The 23,983-nt window shown below is 38.0% G+C and overlaps 1 protein-coding gene across 1 annotated transcript in view; it reads left to right on the forward strand.

Moving 5' to 3' along the window:
- Positions 1-23,983, forward strand: part of ACSF2 (acyl-CoA synthetase family member 2) — a 39,945-nt gene that overhangs the window by 2,544 nt on the left and 13,418 nt on the right. Inside the window, exons 2-10 of the mRNA XM_031966369.1 lie at positions 19,396-19,585; positions 20,120-20,248; positions 20,792-20,845; positions 21,519-21,637; positions 21,881-22,043; positions 22,337-22,432; positions 22,842-22,990; positions 23,343-23,434; positions 23,759-23,835. Coding sequence (XP_031822229.1) covers positions 19,396-19,585; positions 20,120-20,248; positions 20,792-20,845; positions 21,519-21,637; positions 21,881-22,043; positions 22,337-22,432; positions 22,842-22,990; positions 23,343-23,434; positions 23,759-23,835 — 1,069 coding nt within the window. The remainder of the gene's footprint in view (positions 1-19,395; positions 19,586-20,119; positions 20,249-20,791; positions 20,846-21,518; positions 21,638-21,880; positions 22,044-22,336; positions 22,433-22,841; positions 22,991-23,342; positions 23,435-23,758; positions 23,836-23,983) is intronic.

Raw genomic sequence — 23,983 nt, forward strand, 5'->3', positions numbered from 1 at the left:
GTGCCTTAGCTCTGTTATTTCCTACTCTATATATACCTTGCTTCTATATGTTTATTTGCATGTTATCTTCCCCATTAGATTGTAAGCTCCTCAAAGGCAGGAACTGTCTTTTGTGTCATTTGTATTCCCCAGTGTTTAGCATGGTCCCTGGCACATAGTAGGCACTCAACAAATGTTGATTAATGGAAACTGGTGATTCTTAGGGGTTTAAGATAAAAAGGAAGTACATTTTTTCCATTACCAGATTGGGTTTTGTTTTTTTTTAATTAATGAAAATGCTCTTGCATAATTTATTTCATCTACATGCCAAAAAATGTTTTCAGATAATGAAATTTTGTAATATATGTTCTTGTTTGTTCTTTTTTTAAAAGTAGGATGAACCTCTAAATCCTGATCTAGTGTAGAGCCTTGCGTTGTGTTCATCTCATTGGACTTACAATTCCACTGTGTACCAAGAGTCTGTGATTCTTAGGTTAAATTATAACCTCCATTTTGATATTTTGTTGGCAGCAAGTCAATAAACATGTATTACTTACCTCCTATGTATGTAACATACATTGCTAACACTAGTGAGAGAATTTCATGGAGAATCTGATTGGTGAGCAGAGTTGGGACTGGAAAACATGGGGCTACCTTGGGAGTCACAAGACCCTGCTTTTAGACCTTCTCCCCCAGCTTGGACATTAACTAGCTAGCTTTATTGATGTTAGAAAAGTTATTTTCCTCTCTGGAACTCAGTGCCTTTATCCACTAAATGAAGGCATTGTATTGGATGGTTATCAAGATTTCTTCCAGCCTAGACCTCCTAGAAACCCACCCCAAAAGGAGACCCAACATTTAGACAACTGCTTCCTCTTCCCAGGCCAAAATGAAATTAATATGCACTTTCCCTCTTCTTCCCCAAACACTATCTGTTTGCCTCAAATCCTAAGGAAAGGTTTTTTGTAATGTTCTCTGTTTTCCAGTTCTGATTCTGGCTGAGTTTGTCCAAGCTTATATACTCTCTTATCAAAGGTGTGAATCTTATAGAATTATAGTGAGTACTAAGTACATGTACTGAACTAGAGAACTGTTAAGCACCCTGCTAAACAACCATTGTCTCTATCAATTCCACTGACTTAGCACCTTGTTTCAAGTTCTGGCCCATAACAGTTTTTAACCTGGGTCCATGAAATTAACCTGGATCCATGAAATTCTTCTTAATATTTTGATCCTCCAACACAATTGTTTCCCTTAATTATCCTATGCATTTTTTATGATTTTTTAAAAAAATATGATGTCTAGGTTCTTTTTTTGGCCAGGGAATTTCCTTTTTTTTTTTTTTTTTTTTTGTGTGCTGTGAATACTTCAGACTTTTCCCTATTTTTTCCGTCTTTGACTTTGTTTAAATATTTGTTTAAATATTTCTTTGTTCTGATAGATTCATTCCACCCCTTGTACTTGTCAGGAATTTTTGTTTGTTTGTTTGTTTGGGCAAGGTTTTATACATCTTTTGCCAAGCTGTTAATGCCCTTTACCAGTTCTTTCTTCTGTAACTCTCAGGTTCTTATTTCTTTACTATTTTCCCCCTCTTCATTTCATCTATTAAAACTTTTTTCAACTTCATTTCTTGCAAAAATTCTAGCTAAACTTGTGTCCAACTGTATTTTTTCTTTGAAGTTTTGCTTTTAAATGCTCTGGAGTTATTCTCTTCTTCTGGTTTTGTGTCTTGAGTATCCCTATCATCATAATAGTCTTTTATGGTAGTATTATTATTTTTTTGTCTTGATGTATTGAGTTAGTCTGGAATGTCAGGGATAGTTCAGGCTGGAGACCTAAAAGTTTTCAGTGCTTCCAAAGTGGTCTGATCCAGGGCAAATTCTTAATTTCTGCCCTTCTGAACTCTTCAAGTTACTGATATAGATTTAAGTCTGAACAAACCTGTGGGCTTGCCCTATTTGGAGTTATAATAGACTGTTTTGGGCCTCAACCACTTTAGTCAGCTGGAAAGTTCTGTTCTGGAAAGTTGGCAGAAAGAATGGCAGAACTATAGGCTTCCCTTTGGTACGAGATTACTGACCTGGTCATTCCATAGCAGACTTCAGATAGTCCTAGAAGCTAGAGTTAAGACTTAGTTAAAACTAATTAGAAATAAGAACTAAGAACTAAAGTTAGAATTAAGACTTTTTTTTGGGAGATGGAATCAGAAAGCTGCTGCTTGCTTCTGAATTTGTTCCTTGCTTGACTAGTCTCCAGCCTGCACCCCCTTCTCACTCCTAAATGTCACCATTATGTACAGGACCTCTCCTCAGTCCTCTCTAGATCTGTAATATAAAACTGGGTAATGAGTTCCCAGTTGAAATATATTCCTGCCTCCTACACTAGACTGGTTCTCTCTTCTTTCTCTCTCTCTGTGCTGAAATTCTCCATGAGACTGTTACTGGCTAGATATCCTTCCTTACAATCTGAAAATCTCTTGTTTTCTCTCTTATTTTGACCTTTACTGAAAAAATGATTCACTGATTTTTTTTCATGGATTTTCCCAATCAGGATTTGGTGTAGTGAATTTCTGCTTGTTTTATTTTGTATCATATCATTTTATACATATGTTTTCATGCTAATTTATATTCAACAAGTTCATTGTTTCTTATATCACAATAATAATATTTAGCCATTTCCCATTTGATGGGTTCTAAATTTGTTTCTGGTTCTTTGCTACCACAAAAGTACACACACACACACACACACACACACACATACACACACACAGACATATATTTATGTGTGTCCTATATAAGGCTTTTCTTTCCTTCCTTGCTTCCTTCTTTTCTTCCTTCCCTTCCTTTCCCTTCTTTTTCTTCTTTTTAATCAAATATTGACTTGGGATACATACTTAGCAGTAGAATCTCTAGGTCAAAGGGTATAGACATTTTAGCCAATGTGTAATTTTGAATCTTTTCTGACCTTGAGCAAACATTGCTCAATGTTATTGTTTTTTCTCTTTTTCTCCCTGTTTTGTTTCCCCTTTAATCTAAATCTACTTTTGCACAAAGATTACCTTTTCCAAAGGGTAGAGAGGAAAAGGTAATACTTAAAATATTGACACTAGTTTGTCACCCCTGGAGTCTGGAGTTTAGAAGGATTGCTTATCTGTGTCTCTGGTGCCATAGAAATATTCTATCCTTGCCTCTGGCAGCTAAGAGAATCCCAGGCATTGGGTCTTATTTCCTATATTCCGAGTTTCTCAAAGGAATTGTCCTCAGAAGTTAATTCTAATGTATAGTGTTGTGGTAATATATACCGCCATGTCCCACTATGGGGAAAATAAGACCCTTGACAACATCTAGGCAATTTGCTAGAGAGTCTTAAATCTGGAGAGAGTCAAAACTGCCACCCATTCCCTCTTGCCCCTGACTCTTCCTATAAGTATCCCTAGCTATCTTTAGCAACCAAGCCAATCCCACCTGGCCCTTTATATGGGAAGAGGCAAGGCAATTGAGTTTAAGTAACTTGCCCAGAATCACACAAGCTAGCAATTATCAAGTGTCTGAGGTCCCATTTGAGTTCAGATCTTCCTGACTCCAACACCAATTTGCTCTATCCAGTTGGGTTTTTTTGTTTTTTTGTTTGTTTTAATCACAACCTCATAAGTACAGGAAAATGCCAAAGTGCAAGGGCAGTAATCTAACAAAGCATTTTATACTAATGGTGGCACTAAGGGACATTTTTAGGGGGCAATAGCAAGGATATAAGCCTCAAAAAGTTAAGATATTGGCTCAAACATCCTTAGCTTTTCTTAATAAGGAGAAGAAATATGATGTAATGTAAAATACACTAGATTAGGAATAGGCTCAATAGGTTCAAATCCTGCCTCAGACATCCAATTGATTGATACACACGTTATTTCACCTCTCTCAACTCACAGAAGAGGCAGCTGGGTGTTGTGGTGGATAGAGCAGTAAACCAGGAGTCAGAATAGAGCTGAGTTCAAACCCAACCAAGGATACTTATTAGCTGTTTGATCCTGAGCAATTCACTTAAGCTCTCTCTGCTTCAGTTGCTTCATAAAATGGAGAGAATAACGGTACCTACCTTCAAGAATTGTTATATGGATCAAATGACATAATATTTGTAAAGTATTTTGCAAAACATTATTCTTGTATGATATTATATATTATACTATACAATACTATACTATTATTATATATGAAATTTTTTTTGCAAATCTTTGAGTGCTGTATTAACATCTGTTATTGTAATTAAGAAATATAACAATGATTCATTAATAGCTATCCATCTGGCATTGCCAAGGAATAAGACTACTTTGTATAAGTGAATTATATAGATGACCATCCTAAAACTTGTTTGTATTTTAATAACTATTATGCCTCTGAATTTCTAAAATGCATTCCTTACTTCCTGCCTCCTTAAATAGAATACTACTTAAATATGAAGTACTATTAGATATCTTCTGGGTAACTCGGGGAACTGTGCTAAGTTCCAAATTAGAGATGTCCTTAGTGAAATGGGTAGGTTTGTTGCCATTACACTGAGAATTTCCAAACTGTTATGTCTTTTGAGTTCATAGTATAGGTCATGCTCTGGACTCAGTTCCATGAGGGCAGCTGACTTTTCTGCCAATTCTTTCAACCAACCCTAACACGTTTTGTCATTTGATTTCATTCAGTGATTCATTCTTCTCAACTTGATTAGCTAGATTATTCCCATGTAGATGATGCCTTCAATTGATTAATTTAATATGAGCCCTAGTTCATCCACTTTACAGCTTTGATTCTGTAACTTAATCAAAAAGGCATTCTCACATAGTTAAAGGTATCTAGACATAGTGTATTTTGTTAGTCACATTCATTAATGTTAGGGATGATTCTTTTATAATCAGATCTTAAATTTAGAGCTGAATAGTACCTTTAGGAAACTGAGGGCAAGAGAACAGAAGTTAGGGCTGGAATTAAAACCTTAGTCTCCTGATTTCACAAGCCAAATTCATCTGCCAAATAAAACAGTCTTTATCTTGTACCAAGATAAGGTCAAGTTAGTTACATAATTTAAACATAAAGGGTAATACTATAAGCAAATTAGGAGAACAAGGGATAGTCTACTTCTCAGATCTGTGGAGAAGGAAGACATTTATGGCCAAAGAAGAACTAGAGAACACTATGAAATGCAAAATGGATAATTTTGATTATATTAAATTAAAAAGGTTTTGTACAAACAAAACCAATGCAGCCAAGATTAGAAGGGAAACAGAAAACTGGGGAGGGGGGAGAATTTTTATATCCAAGAGTTTTGATAAAGGCCTTGTTTCTAAAATACATAGAACATGAACTGATGCTAAGTGAAATGAGCAAAACCAGGAGATCATTATATACTTCAACACCGATACTGTATGAAGGTGTATTCTGATGGAAGTGGATTTCTTTGACAAAGAGACCTAATTCAGTTTCAATTGATCAATGATGGACAAAAGCAGCTACACCCAAAGAAAGAACACTGGGAAATTAATGTAAACTGTTTGCATTTTTGTTTTTTTCCAGGTTATTTTTACTTTCTGAATCTAATTCTCCCTGTGCAACAAGAGAACTGTTTGGTTCTGCACACATATATTGTATCTAGGATATACTGCGACATATTCAAAATGTATAGGACTGCTTGCCATCTAGGGGAGGGGGTGGAGGGAGAGAGGGGAAAAATCGGAAGAGAAGTGAGTGCAAGGGATAATGTAAAAAATTACTGTGGCATGGGTTCTGTGAATAAAAAGTTGTTATAATAAATAAAAAAATAAAATATATAGAAAACTGACTTAAATTTATAAAAATACAAGCCATTCTCCAATTGATAAACAGTCAAAAAATATGAACAGTTTTCAGATGAAGAAATCAAAGCCACTTCTAGTAATGTGAAAAAGTGCTCTAAATCACTGTTGATTAAAGAAATGCAAATTAAGACACATCTGAGGTACTACTACACATCTCTCAGATTGGTTAAGATAATAGGTAAAGATAATGATAAATGTTGGAGGGAATGTGGGAAAACTGGGACACTAATACATAATTGGTGGAGTTGTGAACTGATCCAATCATTCTGTAGAGCAATTTGGAACTATGCCCAAAGAGCTATCAAATTGTGCATGCCCTTTGATCCAGTAGTGTCTCTACTGGGTCTGTATCTCAGAAAAATTTAAAAGAGACACATATCCTTGAACCCACATATGTAAAAAATGTTTGTATCAGGCCCTTTTTGTAGTGGCAAGGAACTAGAAACTGAGTGGATACCCATCAGTTGAGGAATGATTGAATAAGTTATGGTGTATGAATATTATGGAATATTATTGTTTTATAAGAAACAATCAGCAGGATTATTTCATAACTGATGCTAAGTGAAGTGAGTAAAGAACTAAGAGAACATGGTACACAGCAACAACAAGATTATGTGAATATCAACTGTGATGGACTTGACTCTTTTCCAATAGATTAGTGATGGAGAGAGTCATCTGCATACAGAGAGAGAGCCATGGGAACTGAATGTGGATCACAACATAGTATTTTCCCCCTTATTTTATTGTTGTTGTTGTTTGCTTGTTTTTCTTACTAATTTTTTCCCCTTTTTGATCTTATTTGTCTTGTGTAGCTTGATAAATGTGGAAATATGCTTAGAAGAAATGCACATGTTTAACCTGTTTTAGATTGCTTCTTGTCTAGGAGAGGGAAAAGTGAAAGAAGGAGAAAAAATTGGAACACAAGATTTTGCAGAGGTGAATGATGAAAACTATCTTTGCATGTATTTTGAAAAATAAAAATATATTATCATAAAAAACAAATAGTGCAGTCTTGAAAACCAATGTATGTAAAGTAGGTCATATTGATCATTATTCTATTTATTTTGTCTATCTCAAATCTGAGCCACAATGGAAAAGTGAAGAATGAGTCTGAACCTGGAAGGGAAGATAATAGTGTTTTTGAAATAATTAGGGAAGATAGAAGAAGGGGAAATTTTAGGGAGAAGATCAAAATTCTAGTGTATTTCTTTTCCTTCCCAGTTCTTTTCTATTAAAAGTTCATTTTCATCCTGAAGACTAGATTCATTTTTGCAGAGTACATTAGTCTTTTTTTGGTAAGCCTTTATCTTTTGGCAAAAAATTTCCTGTAATAATGTTTGCAGCATACTCTTTTGTAACCCTGACTATGATTCCTTGGTTCCCGAACTCTTTTTGGCTTTTTTTCTTTGATTTGTAAGCTTTTGATTTTTAAACAATTGATGTAATTTTTCCTATAATTTCACTCTGACAATGGATTCTAATAAATCTAGGCTATTTAATTTTATGATTTCTTGAAATATGGTGTCCTTGATTTTTGTTTAGTTTCAGGTTTTATGGTGGGATGTGAAAGGCCCTGGTAATTCTTTTTTTTTTTTTTAATAGCTTTTTATTACAAGATTTTTGCATGGGTAATTTTTCAGCATTGACCCTTGCAAAATCTTTTGTTCCAACTTTTCCCCCTTCCCTTCCCCTAGATGGTAGGTTAACCAATACATGTTAAATATGTTAGAGTATAAGTTAAATACAATATTAGTATACATGTCCAAACAGTTATTTTGCTGTACAAAAAGAATCAGACTTTGAAATAGTGTACAATTAGCCTGTGAAGGAAATAAAAAATGCAGGTGGACAAAAATAGAGGAATTGGGAATTCTATGTAGTGGTTCACACTCGTTTCCCTGAGTTCTTTCACTGGGTGTAGCTGGTTCAATTCATTACTGTTCTATTGGAATTGATTTGGTTCATCTCATTGCTGAAAAGAGCCATGTCCATCAGAATTGATCATCATATAGTATTGTTGTTGAAGTATATAATGATCTCCTGGTCCTGCTCATTTTACTCAGCATCAGTTCATGTAAGTCTCTCCAGGCCTTTCTGAAATCATCCTGATGGTCATTTCTTACAGAACAATAATATTTCATAACATTCATATACCACAGTTTATTCAGCCATTCTCCAATTGATGGACATCCACTCAGTTTCCAGTTTCTAGCCACTACAAAGAGGGCTGCCACAAACATTTTTGCACATACAGGTCCCTTTCCCTTCTTTAAGATCTCTTGGGGATATAAGCCTAGTAATAACACTGCTGGATCAAAGGGTATACACAGTTTGATAACTTTTTGAGCATAGTTCCAAATCACTCTCCAGAATGGCTGGATGTATTCACAATTCCACTAACAATGTATCAGTGTCCCAGTTTTCCCACATCCCCTGCAAGATTCTGCATTATCTTTTCCTGTCATCCTAGCCAATCTGAGAGGTATGTAGTGGTATCTCAGAGTTGTCTTAATTTGTATTTTTTTGACTAATAATGACTGGGAACATCTTTTCATTTGAATAGAAATAGTTTCAATTTCTTCATCTGAAATTTGTCTGTCCATCTCCTTTGACCATTTATCAATTGGAGAATGGCTTGATTTCTTACAAATTAGAGTCAATTCTCTATATATTTTGGAAATGAGGCCTTTATCAGAACCTTTGACTGTGAAAATATTTTCCCAATTGTTTCCCTTCTAATCTTGTCTGCATTAGTTTTGTTTGTACAAAAGCTTTTCAATTTGATATAATCAAAATTTTCTACTTTGTGATCAATAATGATCTCTTTGGTCACAAATTCCTTCCTTCTCCATAGGTCTGAGAGGTAAACTATCCTATGTTCTTCTAATTTATTTATAATCTCATTCTTTATGCCTAGATCATGAACCTATTTTGACCTTATCTTGTATACGTCGTTAAGTGTGGGTCAAACCTACTTTCTGCCATACTAATTTCCAATTTTCCCAGCAGTTTTTCTCAGTGAATTATTATCCCAAAAGCGGGGTCTTTTGGTTTGTCAAACACTAGATTATTAAGGTTATTCTATTTTGTCCTGTGAACCTAACCTATTTCACTGATTGACTGGTCTATTTCTTAGCCAATACCAAATGGTTTTGGTAAACGCTTTATAATATAGTTTTAGATCTGGTACAGCTAGATCATCTTCATTTGATTTTTTATCATTAGTTCCCTTGAAAGTCTTGACCTTTTGTTCTTCCAGATGAATTTTGTTGTTATTTTTTCTAGGTCATTAAAATATTTTGGGGGGAATCTGATTGGTATAGCACTAAATAAATAGATTAGGTAGTATTGTCAGCTTTATTATATTTGCTTGACCTATCCAAGAGCACTTAATATTTTTCCAGTTGGTTAGATCTGACCTTATTTGTGTGGAAAGTGTTTTGTAGTTTTGCTCATATAGTTCCTGACTTTCCCTTGGCAGATACATTCCCAAATATTTGATACTATCGACAGTTACTTTAAATGAAATTTCTCTTTGTAACTCTGTTGCATTTTGTTAGTGATATATAAGAATGTTGATGACTTATGTGGGTTTATTTTGTATCCTGCAACTTTGCTAAGGGTGTGGATTATTTCTAATAGCTTTTTAGTAGAATCTCTGGGGTTCTTTAAGTATAACATCATATCATCTGCAAAGAGTGATAGTTTGGTTTCCTCTTTACCTACTCTAATTCCTTTCATCTCTTTCTCAACTTTTATTGCCGAAGCTAGCATTTCTAATACAATATTGAATAGTACTGGTAATAGTGGGCAACCTTGTTTCACTCCTGATCTTATTGGGAATGTTTGGCCCTGGTGATTCTTGAATGATCTTTCCTCCAACCTGTTTTCTAGATCATTTTTTAAAAATAGTAGACACTTCACAAATTCTTTCAATTTTTTGACTTTTATATATTGTTCCAATATTTCTTGGTATCTCATGTAACATTTGAGTTACAATTATTCTATTATGTATCCGCTGCCAAGGTAAGGTTTTCCTATTCATTAGAATGCTGAATAAACCACATACTCTCCTTCCAATTTTTTCCTCAGTATTTTTAATCTCTTGCTTCATTTTTTCTAGTCACTCTGGGAGTTCTTGTGGTCAAGCCATTCTTTTCTCTGAAGTTGTTCATAATTATTATAGGGTTTATCTCTTTTTGGCTTGTCTTAGGTTTCTCTTACCCCATCTTGTTTCTTGATTGTATGTAAAGCTTTCTTCTGTTTATTCCTGTCTGAATTTCAGTTCCTGGATTAGGATTTTGTGCCTGTACTCTGCTCCTTTTCAAATCTTGGGTGAAGATAGTCAGACCCCGTTTGATTATGTCCCTTGTGTAGTCTGCATGACCCTATCGCTATAGTTTTGGAGCCTCTACCTCTGTTGCAATATGACTTCTGTCTTCATCTTCTAGTTGTCTTCCTTGAAGTAGGTGAGCACTGTGCTGGTCTTGTCTCCTGCTGTTGCTTGGATGAGAGCAATATCTTCTAACTTTTCTTGGAATACCCTGAGAAATTCCCTGCTCAGCCCTGCCTCCTTATACACCACTATGCATCTTGCTATTGCCCTTGGGTCACCCAAACCTTAATTCTTCAGAGACTTGGTATTTCATGACTTAAAACCATATAGTATAGCATGAAAAAATAAGATGTTAAAACATGGGCCTTTGCTTCAGGGGGAAATTCTGGATTATTAAATGCACCATGCAATTCCCCAAAGGTAATCTAGGCCCTTTGCTCTTTTTATTCCTTTCTGGGCCCAGTTCATTGTCCATCAGTCCTAATGACACAGTTTTGAAGGCTGCCTATCAAACTATATATCATAATCTGGACAATAGACATTTTTCATCAACTTAGTTTTTTCTGTATGGATGATTAGGCCAAACTCCTTTGAGATATTATGGGTCTTGTACTGTAGACTCTCTAATGTGCTGCATCTTGATGTAATTATCATGTCATTCACAAACAAAATAACTTGGAAGATTTAGCAGGTAATTTACAAATTATGCAAACTCCTCCCCTCTAAACTCCTCAAAACCTCTAGAGGAAATGATGATGAACATATGGGCCTGGCTTCCTGGATCACTGGTCAAAATAAAATGGATAAACTGTCTATTTCCTTAACTGATGCAATAGAAACACTGGGTCCCAAGGACACTTACTTTTGATGAGCAAACACCAAAACGATAAAATTGCTGGAGGCTCCAGAATACAGCAAAACAAGATCTCATGATACCCAATAGTTGGGAAATTGTCTCAAGGGTCAGGAACAGGTAGGCTTCCAATAAGACTATAAGATATCATGAATATAAAGAAATGAGCTCCATCTAGACTTTTACCCTAACAGCTATGTAGATTGGTCTATGGTTATATCTGTTCCTTGATTTCATGGGTAAGTTAGAACCAGTAACCACCAACCTGCACTGACTATTTTATGTTCCTGATGGGAAGACAGGGAATGGGATGGAGTAACTTTAGAGCCTTTAGGTGTGACCAAAGATGCAGAAACTCTGTGAGCATATTGCTAGATGAATGTGCATAGGCTGCTAACTTATTCATTAACAGCCCTGCCTAATCCATTGTAGATAGGCCAAACTAATCATCTTGGAAAGTATTTATAAAGGACGCCTGAATTCTATGTCAAAACTTGGCTTAGGATCCTGAAGGAGCTAGCATATCGAACCTCTGTTTTGTTTCATTTTGTCTCTGCTTCATTTGATAAATCTGATGGGTGACATTTTCACATAGACTGAATTAAAATTCTTGATCACCTATCCCAGAGATTCATAAGCTTTTTTATGGTATAGACCTTGTGACAATCTGATGAAACTTATAGAATCCTTCTCAGAATGATGTTTCTAAATGCAGTAAATACAATACATAAGATTAAATATTATATTCAAATAGTTATTACTTTAAAAATTCACAGACCCGTGGTTAAGAATTCTTGTCCTCAAGGGAATCTTCTACACTGTCCATTGAATGGGAAAGCCTATAAAGAGTCATAGGCTCACAGGAGGTAGAACTATATGGGACCTTAGAGATCATCAAATTTTGTTTCTCATTTTACAGATGAATATACTGAAATACAGAAATCTTATTAAGTAACTTATTCAAAGTCACATAGTATACTGACAAACTGGAATTTAAATTCAGAACCTGATAAATTTACTTCCCTTTCCAATAAAAGATGATGGGAGTGATCTGTTAAATGACCTCTCCCAAAGGCTGAATATTTCAAAGATAGAAAGGATTCTGTTGGGGATTAAGGTTTATAATTGTGAAAGCAGAAGGGTGGAGTGAAAAGAAAATGGCATTAGGTCAGGATGAGTTACAGCTCTGACATATTAGGGGTTTAGTTAAAAAATCAATGATTTTCTTTTTAAAGAGCTTCTCTGAGACTTACTTCCCTCATTTCTAAAATAGCCATAATAATATGGCTTCATTTTACTCATTGGGCCATTGTTTTTTTAAAACCATCTATTTTTATCTCTTCTTCCTACTGCTCTCCCACATCTTCAACAATAAAAGAGAAAAAATAAAACTTTCATAAAACATATATAATAAAATAATGTATGTAAAGTATCTTCTTTGTAAACTTTAATGTGCTCTATAAATGCTGCTTCCTCCTCTTCCTCCTCTTCTCCTTCCTCCTCCTCCTTCTTCTTTTTTTCTTTTTCTTCTTCCTCCTTTCTTCTTTTCTTCTCTTCTTCCTTTCTTCTTACTCCTTCTCCTTTTTCTTCTGTCTCCTCTTCCTCTTTCTCCTCTTGTTCTTGTTCCTCTTTTCTCCTCCTCCTGTCCCTCTTTCTTCTCCCTTTTGTATTCTAATTGATAAGTAGCTAGTTTATCTGTAGCCTGGCCTAATTCTTGCAGGTGTGCATCCCTCTGGGGCTGCATCTTAGGAGCTCTCAACTGGACTCCCTAAAAACAGGAAGGAACTCTCCCCTACTCTAAGTCAGAGGGTGGAAAAGTAACCAGAAAGGTAAGCAAGGATGAAGGAGTGAAGGTTATTTGAGATGACAGAGATTAGCAATTAACTAAACTAGTAGAAGAGGTCACTTTGGGGGAGGGGAGAGGAAAGGAAGAATAAAACCAGATATGACCAAACTAGAACCAAGTAGGTAGCAAAAACCCAAGGACAATATCTGAAATGGGAAATTGGAGGACGAATCTAAAAGTCCTGAAAGTATGAGGAATTCTTCATGGAACGTGGTCAAGAAAATGGCATGAAAGGGACAGGCATGAAGAATCAGCAACTGACTATTGATTCCAAGAAACCCCAAGAAAGCACTGTACAAAGAATACTCACTTTGGAAAAAAAGGAACTGGATTCAAATTCTGCTTCTGAGACCTCAATTTGCTTAACTGTAACATGAAAGAGTTCAGATGAGCTTTAAGGATAGATGTATACATCTATTTCAAATTTCAAGATGAACATTTATACCTTGGAAATTGGCAAAGAGTAAAATCAGGGCTGATTTATTGTTTTGTTGATTGTTTAGACTTAAGAAAGTGATGAAGAAAATGTCAATTCAAGTTAAACTTTAAAATGTCTTATATGTGTTCTCATCCCCGCCCCCAAGAGCTGGTTGTAAAATATTTACTAACAAATACCTCTCTGGATTTAAGATCTCTTCATGCTCTTAATGGATGAAGCAATGATTGTGTACTTTTAGTATGCTAGCCATATATTCTTTAGTCAACTGCATTACATTTTAAAATGTGTCATATACATTTTCCGATCAAAGAGCTGGTTAAACATTTACCAAAACTGCTGCCTGACTTTAAAATCTCTTCAAACTCTAAATGGATGAACTGATAATTGGATGCTTTTAGTATGCTTGTATTATATATAATGTCTTTGCTCAGCTGCACCTGTGTACAGCTTGGCGCCATGGCACCCTGGCATCAAGATGCCTTCATGCTAGAACTTAAGCAGCTACAAGTGAAGGGTAGCCAGAAATGAAAAAATGAAAGCAAACAAAATGGGGCAAAGAATTTGTCTTTACCAGAGAGAGATAGATTTGTGAAGTATCACAGATGTAAGCAGGCAGGAGGCTGAATCAGAGAACTCAGTGAGAGCCAGAACATTTGGGCTCATCTCTTAAATCTGAATAGATTTTAGAAGCCAAAGATACTGGCCTCAGATCAGTTATTCAACAACCATTTATTAAATATCTTATACGTTTTTATCAGGTGACATACGTGGCAAGTAGATGGCACAGTGAATAAAACTCTGGCCCTAGAGTCAGGAGGACCCGAGTTGCAATCTGACATTAGACCCCAGCTGTATGACCCTGGGCAAGTCACTTAATCCTATTTACCTCAGTTTCCTCATCTGTAAAATGAGCTGGAGAAGAAAATGGTAAATCATTTCAGCATCTTTGCCAAGAAAACCCCAGATGGGATCTGAAGAGTCAGACATGACTAAAAACAACCGAATAACAAAGACACTAAAACCTACTTGAGATAAATTAAGCTAAGGATTTCAAAGGCAAAGGAAAGAGGGAAAACATGGACCTTTCCAGGTATGAGAATAGACAGCCTGTATAAAGACCCTGAGATGGGAGGTCATCTTTATAGAATGTGTATATTGTGGGACTTTAAACCCCATGAAGCATAAATAAAGATGAGCTTATTAGAGGCCATTCTGTAGAGCAGGTGCTAAATTGCCCTGGTCACTTTATTTTTAAAGTTCATTGAATGACTTCTTTTCCTGGTTTAATGGCTAATCACCCTGTGATAGACAAACCCTTAGTTGAAAAGAAAGCAAACCCAAGTGAGAGTTGAATTCATGTAAAATATAGTTTCCCTGATCTCTTTTATTTGGGTCTGTTTTGACTTTCACTTTGACTGAAATCAATCAATCTGAAATACCTGCCTTTTTTTTTTTTATTTTTTTATTTTAGCTGAAGAATAATAAATTTAGCTCTAGTCCTTTATTTTAACTCTGTGTCTTTCTGTTTCTTACAAACAGCTTATTATTGGATTCTAGTTTCTAATCCAGTCTGTTAATTGCCTCCATTTCATGGGTGAGCTCATGTCATTCACATTCACAGTTATGATTACTAACTGTATATTTCGCTTTATTCTATTTTCCCCTAATTATCCTTCTTTCTCTTTTATCTTATCCTTTCTCAAGTCTGTTTTGCTTTTTACCATTCTCTCTCTTAATCTACTCTCCTTTTTATAATCCTTACCCCTTTCTCTTTTCTCCTTTCCCTCCTATTTCCCAGTTGGATAAGATAAATTTCTATGTCCAACTGTGTGTGTGTGTGTGTGTGTGTGTGTGTGTGTGTGTGTGTGTATTTTTCCCTATTGGAACTAATTCCAATGAAAGAGAGGTTTAAGCACGGCCTGTACACTCTTGCCCATTTCCACCTTCATTGTAGAAGTTCTTCCTTATTCCTTATCCATGCCCTCTGTCTATGTAGAATCCTATCACCCTAATAATGATGAAGTTCTTAAGAGTTAAATGTATCATCTTCCCATATAGATATATAAACAGTTTAACTTCAATGGGTTCCTTATGATTTTTTCCTTCCTGTTTTACCTTTTTGTGACTTTTTTTTTTTTGTCTTATGTTTAAATGTTAAATTTTCTCTTCAGTTCTAGTCTTTTCATCAGGAATGCTTGAAATTCCTCTATTTCATTACATTTTTTTCCCTGAAAGATTTTATTCAGTTTCACTGGGTAGTTTATTCTTTGTTGTAATTTAGCTGTGTTGCCTTCTAGAACATCATATTCCAAACTCTCTGCTTCTTTAATATGAAAGCTACTAAATTTTGTGTGATACTGACTATAGTTGAATAGTATTTGAATTGTTTCTTTCTGGCTATTTAGAATATTTTCTCCTTGACTTGTAAGCTCTGGAATTTAACTATAATATTTCTGGAAGTTTTCATTTGGGAATATCTTTTAGGAGATAATGAATTCTTTCAGTTTCTATTCTACCTTCTGGGTCTAGGATATCAAGGAAGCTTTTCTTTATAATTTCTTGAAATATAATGTCTAGTAATTCTTAAATTATATTTTCATGATCTATTTTCCAGAACAGTTGTTTTTCTGATGAGATATTTTTTTAAATTTTCTTCCATTTTTTTTTTATTCTTTTGACTTCGTTTTATTGTTTCTTGATGTCTCATGGAAGTTGTTAGCTTCCATTTGTACAATTCTATTTTATGGAATTTTTTCCAGTGGCATTTTCATGCCTCCTTTTTCATATGACCTATTCTTTTTTTATTATAGCTTTTTATTGACAACATATGCATGGGTAATTTTTCAACATTGACCCTTAAAATCACTTCTACTACAACTTTTCTCTCCCTTCCCTCCACGTCCTCCCCTAGATAGCAGGCAGTTTCATACATGTTAAACATGTTAAAGTATATCCAAAATACAATATATGTGTACATATTTATATAGTTCTCTTGTTGCACAAGAAAAATCTAATTTAGAAAGGTAAAAATAACCTGGGAAGAAAAACAAAAATGCAAGTAGTCCACACTCATTTTTCCCAATGTGCTTTCACTGGGTATAGCTGGTTCTGGTCATCACTGATCAATTGGATCTGAATTGGGTCCTTTCATTGTTCAAGATAGCTACTTCCATCAGAATTGATCATCATATAGTGTTGTTGTTGAAGTGTATAATGATCTCCTGGTTCTGCTAATTTCACTTAGCATCAGTTCATGTAAGTCTCTCCAGGACTTTCTGAAATCATCCTGCTGGTCATTTCTTACAGAACAATAATATTCCATACATTCATATACCAAAATATATATAACATATATCAAAATATCATATTTATTCAGCCATTCTCCAATTGATGGGCATCCACTCAGTTTCCAGTTTCTGTACACTATAAAGAGAGCTGCCACAAAATTTTTGCACATACAGGTCCCTTTTCCTTCTTTAATATTTCTTTGGAATATAAGCCCAATAGTAACACTGCTGGATCAAAGGGTATGCACAGTTTGATAACTTTTTGAGCATAGTTCCAAAGTGTTCTCCAGAATGGTTGGATCCATTCACAACTCCACCAACAATGCATCAGTATCCCAGTTTTCCCATATCCCCTCCAACAATTATCATTGTCTTTTCCTGTCAATTTAGCCAATCTGACAGGTGTGTAGTGGTATCTCAGAGTTGTCTTAATTTGCATTTCTCTGATCAGTAATGATTTGGAACACTTTCAATTTCATCATATGAAAATTATCTGTTCATATCCTTTGACCATTTATCAATTGGAGAATGGCTTGATTTCTTATAAATTAGAGTCAATTCTCTATATATTTTGGGAATGTTCTATTCTTTTTTAAAAATTATTTTCTCCAGTATTTTTTGTCTTTTTAAAAAATTAAGCTGTTAATTCTTTTTTCATAATTTTTTTTTTTTGCATCACTCTTGTTTCTTTTCCCAATTTTTCCTCAACAACTCTTATCTCTTCTTTTAATTCTTCTGGGAATTCTTGTGGGGCTCAAGTGCAATTTGCATTTTTTTTTTCTTTAAGCCTTCCCTTGTAGCTGTTCTCTTCTTTTGAGATTGTGTCTTGCCATGTAATTGCTTTTTATGGTCAAGTTCTCTCTTTTTCTAGTTTACTTAATTTTCCAGCTTATTAACCTTGAAATTTATGTTAAAGTTGAACTCTGCTCACCTAGGAGTAAGGAGGCACTGTGCCAAGCTTCAGGAGGAGCCCTTGCCCTTCTACAACACAAGTGCTAATTCTCCTCTCTGCTTTGGAACTGTGACCAGTGCTCCTGCTCTCTTTTCACTTATCATATCTTCGCCATTCTAGAACTGTAACTCAGAATTGCATATGAGCAATCATGTTGCATAAAGTGACAATCAGCATCAACTGTACCTAGTGCAAACAAAAGGTCCCCCATTATCTCTTTCTGACAAGTTGTCCTTACCATCTGTTGTCCCTTTACCACTTTTGGGTTGAGAGCATCTGAAGCTGCACCCATGACAGCCTCCAAGGTTCACCACTGGTGCTGCTGCTGCCCCCATCACAGTGTTATGAACATCTCCTGTTGATCTTCCAATTTGTCTTGGGCTTGAAAACTGTGCACTATAACCTTGTGTTGGCTCTATTCTCCAAAATTTGATTTGAGGCATTATTTTAAAGTTGTTTGGAAAAGAATGTTGGGAAGGTTCTGCTGGATTGTCTCTATTTTTGCCATCTTGGCTTTGTCCCATCCATTGCATTAAAAACATTTTTTAAAAATTGAGTTCCAAATTCTATTCTGCCCCCTTCTACTCCTTGAAAAAGCAAGCAACAGGATACTCAATTATATTTGTAAAGTCATATTTCCATATTAGCCCTGTTGCAATAGAAAACAAACACACACAAATAAGAAAAAGAGTGGAAAAAAAAGTATGCTTTAATCTGCCCTCAGAGTTTATCAGTTCTATATTTAGAAGTGTATAACATTTTTCATTATGAGTCCTCTGGAATTGTATTGGACCATTGTCTTGATCGGAGTAGCTAAGTCTTTCATACTTGATCATTACAATATTGCTAGAACTGTGTACAATGTTCTCCTGGTTCTGCTCACTTCACTTTCCTTCAGTTCATATAAGACTTCCTAGATTTTTCTGCAATCTCTTGTCAATAGTCTTCCATCACAAGCTTATACCACAACTTGTTCAGCCATTCCTCATCTAATATTAGGGGATGTTTTAGGACATCACTGAAGTGAAGATCTACCCACCAGAAGGAGTTGGGCAGTTCCCTGTAGAATAATCCTGTAATGCTGCCAATTTTGTATGATGAGGAATATAGGATTTCTGATTGTTATAGAAACTCTTGGGGGGAACAAGTTGAAAAGGAATAGGGAAAGAGAGTGCAGAGAGAGAGGGAAGAAAAGGGAAAGCAAGGATTTGAATGACTGACAGAAGACCCAAAAGTTTCAGACATGTGAAGAAATCTGGCACCCCAACAAATCCTATGATTCTCGATACCTGTACCCATAGAGATTGCTAAAAGTAGTCTTCTAGAGTAAGACTATCTTCCTCTCCTTGGATGAGCTGAAATTTCATCTCTCTTGGGAGTGTGTGGTATTCTATCACCTAAACTAATCTATATAACTTTCTCAATTATTGTGTTGCTTCTTGCCTTGATAAATATGTTTGCCCATTATTTATTATTGTCCTTTATATTTACATTTCCTGTTTTGTGTTCAGGAAACTCTTTTCCTTCCCCACCTGGTATTATTGCTTCTCTTTTGCCCTAGAGTCAGAAAAGGGAGGATATCTTATGGATATAATCTAGCCTCTTTCCCATTCCCTATCCCACCACGTTCCAGGTATATCCGGGTTCACAAGAATTCTCCCCTCCTGCTATACAGGAGCTGTGTATATGTGTGTGGGGGAAGGGGTGTGAATCTCAGGGGAATGGCTGGATTCACCCTAGTGGTCTGTGCAACAGTAAATCGACTCTGTCTTGGAGTAGGAAAGGGAGCCAAAGAAGGGGGTGAGGCAGCTGGGTGGGAGCCAGTTCAGGTGATCATGATCCCAATAAACCAACTTTCTATTTGAAGTTCTCCAGACACTAGGAATTATACAACACATGGCAACCTCAGCTATTTCAAAGGGCCCACGGATATGAAGCTCTCCTCTAAGACAGTGGGTCAGTGTCTTGAGGACACAGCTCAGATGTTTCCAGATAGAGAAGCCCTAGTTGTCTCACACCAAAACATCCGGAAGACATATGTACAGATTAAGCAGGAGGTAAGCTCTCACTTTTGATCCTTGAACCTCAGCCCAGGGCTGTTGTTGACTTGGCTATGACTAGGGATTCAATATTAGGGGAGGGGTGGGATCAAACTCCAAGAACTTCTTGTGAACCCTAAGTTCCTCAGCTGTTTGCTCTCCTGAATTCTAGGTCATGATGAAGTAGGGATGGGGAAGCAGGGATGTGCTAGAACCAGCTCAAACTCAGTTATTAAATGTTTATTGTGAGCATTTACATCTCAAAATTTGGTGGATGCTATAAATCAGAGCTTGAATGATTGATTTATTTTTGATTGTTTAAACTTAAGAGAGGTATAGAGAAAAAAGAGCTAAAGAAAAAATGTTAGCAGTGAAGATTAAAGGTAAAGAGTGTCATGGGTTCATTGTTTTTCTGGTTGTTAAAACATTTATCAGCAAGCTTCTGAGGATAGGTAAGTATCAAAGAGGAAGTGCAAAGGACCAGTTGGTTTGAATGGAGGGAGGAGGGCTGGACCCTGTGCCTGCAATCAACTGGTTTCTTCTTTGTTTCAGGTGGACACTGCTGCCTTAGGGCTTCTGAGCCTCGGCCTCAGCAAAGGGGACCGGCTCGGCTTTTGGGGACCTAATTCCTATGAATGGGTGTTGATGCAACTGGCCACTGCACAGGCTGGCATCATCCTGGTGAGGAGGGGGTACTGCCAGGATGAGTTTCTGGGAGGGGAGGAGGAGACCCAAGGATGGAATGGAGAGTCTCCAAGGTTGGAAAAATTCCAACAAAAGCAGCATTTGACATAGCCTGGAGAACGCTCAACAGGGAGACCTGGGTTGAAATTCAAGGTCTGAAATGAATTTGCTGTGTAAATTGGGCAAGACCCTCCTCCTCTCTGGGTCTTAGCCTCCTCACTTACTCTTCTTCAAAGAGAGGTGGTTGGACTAGCTTCTTTCTCAGTTTTCTTCCAGCTCTTAACATTACACAATTATGCAATTACATTATTGGGAATGAGACTTCACCAGTGGCTGCAAGTCTCAGACCTTGTTCTGCATCTGGCCACTTTGACACAAAAGGATTCATATCTTGGAAATGCAGATGCTCTCTCTGGGGGCACAGGAGGGGAAGGGAAGCACCTGAGTGAGTGAACAGTGTTTTCACTTGAGGAAGAGTGGAGCGAGACAGCCTCTGAACCTGACACAATGGATGACATTTCTGCGTTGTCCTCTTGCCAGGTTTCTGTGAACCCTGCCTACCAGTCCCAAGAGCTAAAGTTTGTTCTCAAAAAGGTACAAGCCCCTGGGGGATGATGGTGGGGAAAGCTCTTTGGGAGTGAGAAGGGGGCAAGGATAGGTACAGAGGAAGGAGCTCTGGCTATGATCCCTGCCCCCGAAGCAGAGGAGCTGCATCTCTCAGCTATTGCCAGCGTCCCATGGGGCAAAGTTGTGCCCTAAATCCAGTGATACCTTCAGACTTCATGGAGTAATTTGGAAGGAATAGCAGGTACTCTCTTTTTTGTCTGGTGAGTAAAAAGTGGGAGTGGGGAATCCAGTCTCATGGAAGCAGCCACATTTTAGAGTGGAAAGGCCTGGAAAACCGGGGGCCTGGGTTTGAATCTCTGTTGCTTACTCCTTGGAAGGCCTTAGGCAGGTATTTACCCCTATGGACCTCAATTACTTATGTAAAATGTACTAGATGATCATTAAAATTAATCACTGCTCCACATTCTGTGAGCCTTTCCTAAAGAGTTGGGAGGTGAGAAATAGGGCTAAATATCTTGGCAATTGGATGAGGGCATGGAGAGTGGGGAGGCTGCTTATGGTACAGGGGAAGAGTTAATGAGGAAGTTATATTTATCAAGCGCCTGTCAAAGATGCTCTCTAAAATTGAGTAACCCTGGCACCAAACCTAGGGTTTCTCAGGGACTTGGCATGATGTGAATATGGAATTTTACTTCCTCAGGTGGGCTGCAAGGCCCTTGTCTTCCCCACCACGTTCAAGACACAGAATTACTATGATATTCTGAAGCAGATTTGCCCAGAACTGGAGACATGCAGCGCAGGGGCATTAAGGAGTAAGAAGTAGGTATACTATAGGAAATGGAAAGAATGGGATGTTGGGGCAGAGAGAGGATGCAAGGCTTGTTGGTCTCTAACACTGTGATTCCCAAGCTCTGAGGGAAGTCAACTCCTTTCCTATTGAACCCTTCATCCCACCAAGATTCACCTTCCAACAAGGACTAGGGCTGGTGAATCTTTTGTGGTCCCACCCTCCCCACGCTCACCAGAATCTTACTGATCCTACCTTATCCTCTCCTGGTTCAGTCTTCCAGAACTGACCACAGTCATCGTCCTGGACTCCAAATTGCCAGGAACTTTCCACATGAATGATGTACTACAGGCTGGGAAAACTGCCCAGCTGGCCCAGCTCAAGGACATCCAGAGATCATTGTCTTGCCATGACCCCATCAACATCCAGTTCACTTCGGTAGGACAAAGGGTTTGGGGCTGCAAGTCCAGTGCCTCCCCGTCCCAGGCGTATGGTCTTTGCTTAGGAACACATCCCCAGGGACCAGGAGAAGAAGGAATCAGGTAGTGGGCATCCACCCCCTTGCCAGGTAACTAGGAAAGGGCTTGGACTACTACTGCTGTTATCTAACCTCCCCAGAAAGATTATGCACATGGTATGGCTCTTTCTCTGAAATGCACATTGCCTCCTGGGCATCCCTCTGGGATATCTAGGCTGGGATATCCAGGCTGACAAAACCTTTGTGTTGCCAGGGAACAACAGGCAGCCCTAAGGGAGCCACACTTTCTCATCACAACATTGTTAACAATGCCATCTTTATAGGGGAACGGATGAATCTTCGCAACAAGGTAAAGAGTGGGAAGGAGAAGGGAATGGAGAAGACTTGGGGGAACATTTTATTCCTTGGGAGTAGGAGCCCCATAGCAGTATTGAGGTGGTTAGGAGGGGGAAAGGGGAGGAGGTGGATGGGGCGGGTTAAAAAGAATACTAGTTTTGGAGTCAAGGGTCCTAGGTGCAGATCTCAACTTTGTTGCTTGTGATTGAGTCATATAATCTACTGAAGCCTTGATTTCCTCATCTGGGTTGGAGCAGATTATTGCTATGGTCCCTTCTAGCTCTTATGCCTATGGTTCTGGGAAGGAATTAAACAATATCCTGAACTCCAATTTCTAATTAAAGGGAAAAGTTCTTGGGTGTTTAGCCCTGGCTTTGGGCCCCAGGGCTTAACCTCACACTTCTGTCTATCTGGGACTCCAGGAGCCCCGGTTGGTCCTTCCCAGCCCCCTGTACCATTGCCTGGGCTCTGTGGGGGGCACGATGGTGTCCATACTGTACGGTGTCACTCTCATCTTGTCATCTCCGAGTTTTGAGGGCAAGAGGGCACTGGAAGCTGTCACTCAAGAGAGGTGGGCATCTGAGGCCACGCTCCTCTTATTTACCCCCCTATGACCCAACATTAGAGCAGATCTGTCTTTCCCACTGTCTCCTGGCGACCCTCTGGCTCATAGCAGTTAATTCATGCCCTGTCTTCCCTGGGATTTTCTCCTTCTTCACCAAGGGGTCCTGGCTTGATGTGGGAGGGGACTTAAAAAGAAGTCCAACCTTGGTCATCCAGTATTCCCTAAATTTCCTTTCACCCAGGTAACAAACAGATATGGCACCGGGGGTTCTGTATATTTCAGGGAACTAGAGAGAGGATTATGGAAGGAGAGGGCATCCTAACACCCAGGCCTAATTATGAGGTCATCCCCTCTACAGGGCTACAATGATCTATGGCACTCCCACGATGTTTGTTGACATGCTGAACCAACCTGATTTTTCCAGCTATGACATTTCGACCCTTCGAGGAGGTTGGGAGTGGAAGCCAAGGGTTGGAGGGTGTAGGGGTTCTCTGGGACCTTCATTTAGAGAGGCCAAACTGGTGGGCTGCAGTGCTTCAGGGAAGGAGGGAGAGGAGGGGGAACTGATTGCCCAGAACCTTTTCTCCCCCAACCCTGGGAAGTGGATGGTGCACAAATGTTGGGAAGGACCCTTCCCTGGGATCCAACCCAATAATAGCCCAATCTGTGGTATGTACGACAGTATGGATGATAGACAGGTGCAGGGTTTGATAGGGAAGTGGGAGGAGAGAAGAAGAGAGACTGAGTTGAGAGTAAGTGCTGTCTCTGATTCAGGTGTGATTGCGGGGTCCCCAGCCCCCCCAGAGCTCATCAGAACCATCATCCAGAAGATGAACTTGACGGAAATGGTGGTGAGCTATTCCATACAGGGATGAGATCCCTTGGGTTTTGAAATTTCCAATATGGATTTTGTAGGTGGGTGAGAGGATGGCTTGACAGGGGTTGAGGGCAGACCTGCTGGGCAGACGATAGAAGGCTGAAGGGTGGGGTGGCAACCAG

Source organism: Sarcophilus harrisii, chromosome 4 (genome assembly GCF_902635505.1).
Source record: "Sarcophilus harrisii chromosome 4, mSarHar1.11, whole genome shotgun sequence".
Lineage (NCBI taxonomy): Eukaryota > Metazoa > Chordata > Mammalia > Dasyuromorphia > Dasyuridae > Sarcophilus > Sarcophilus harrisii.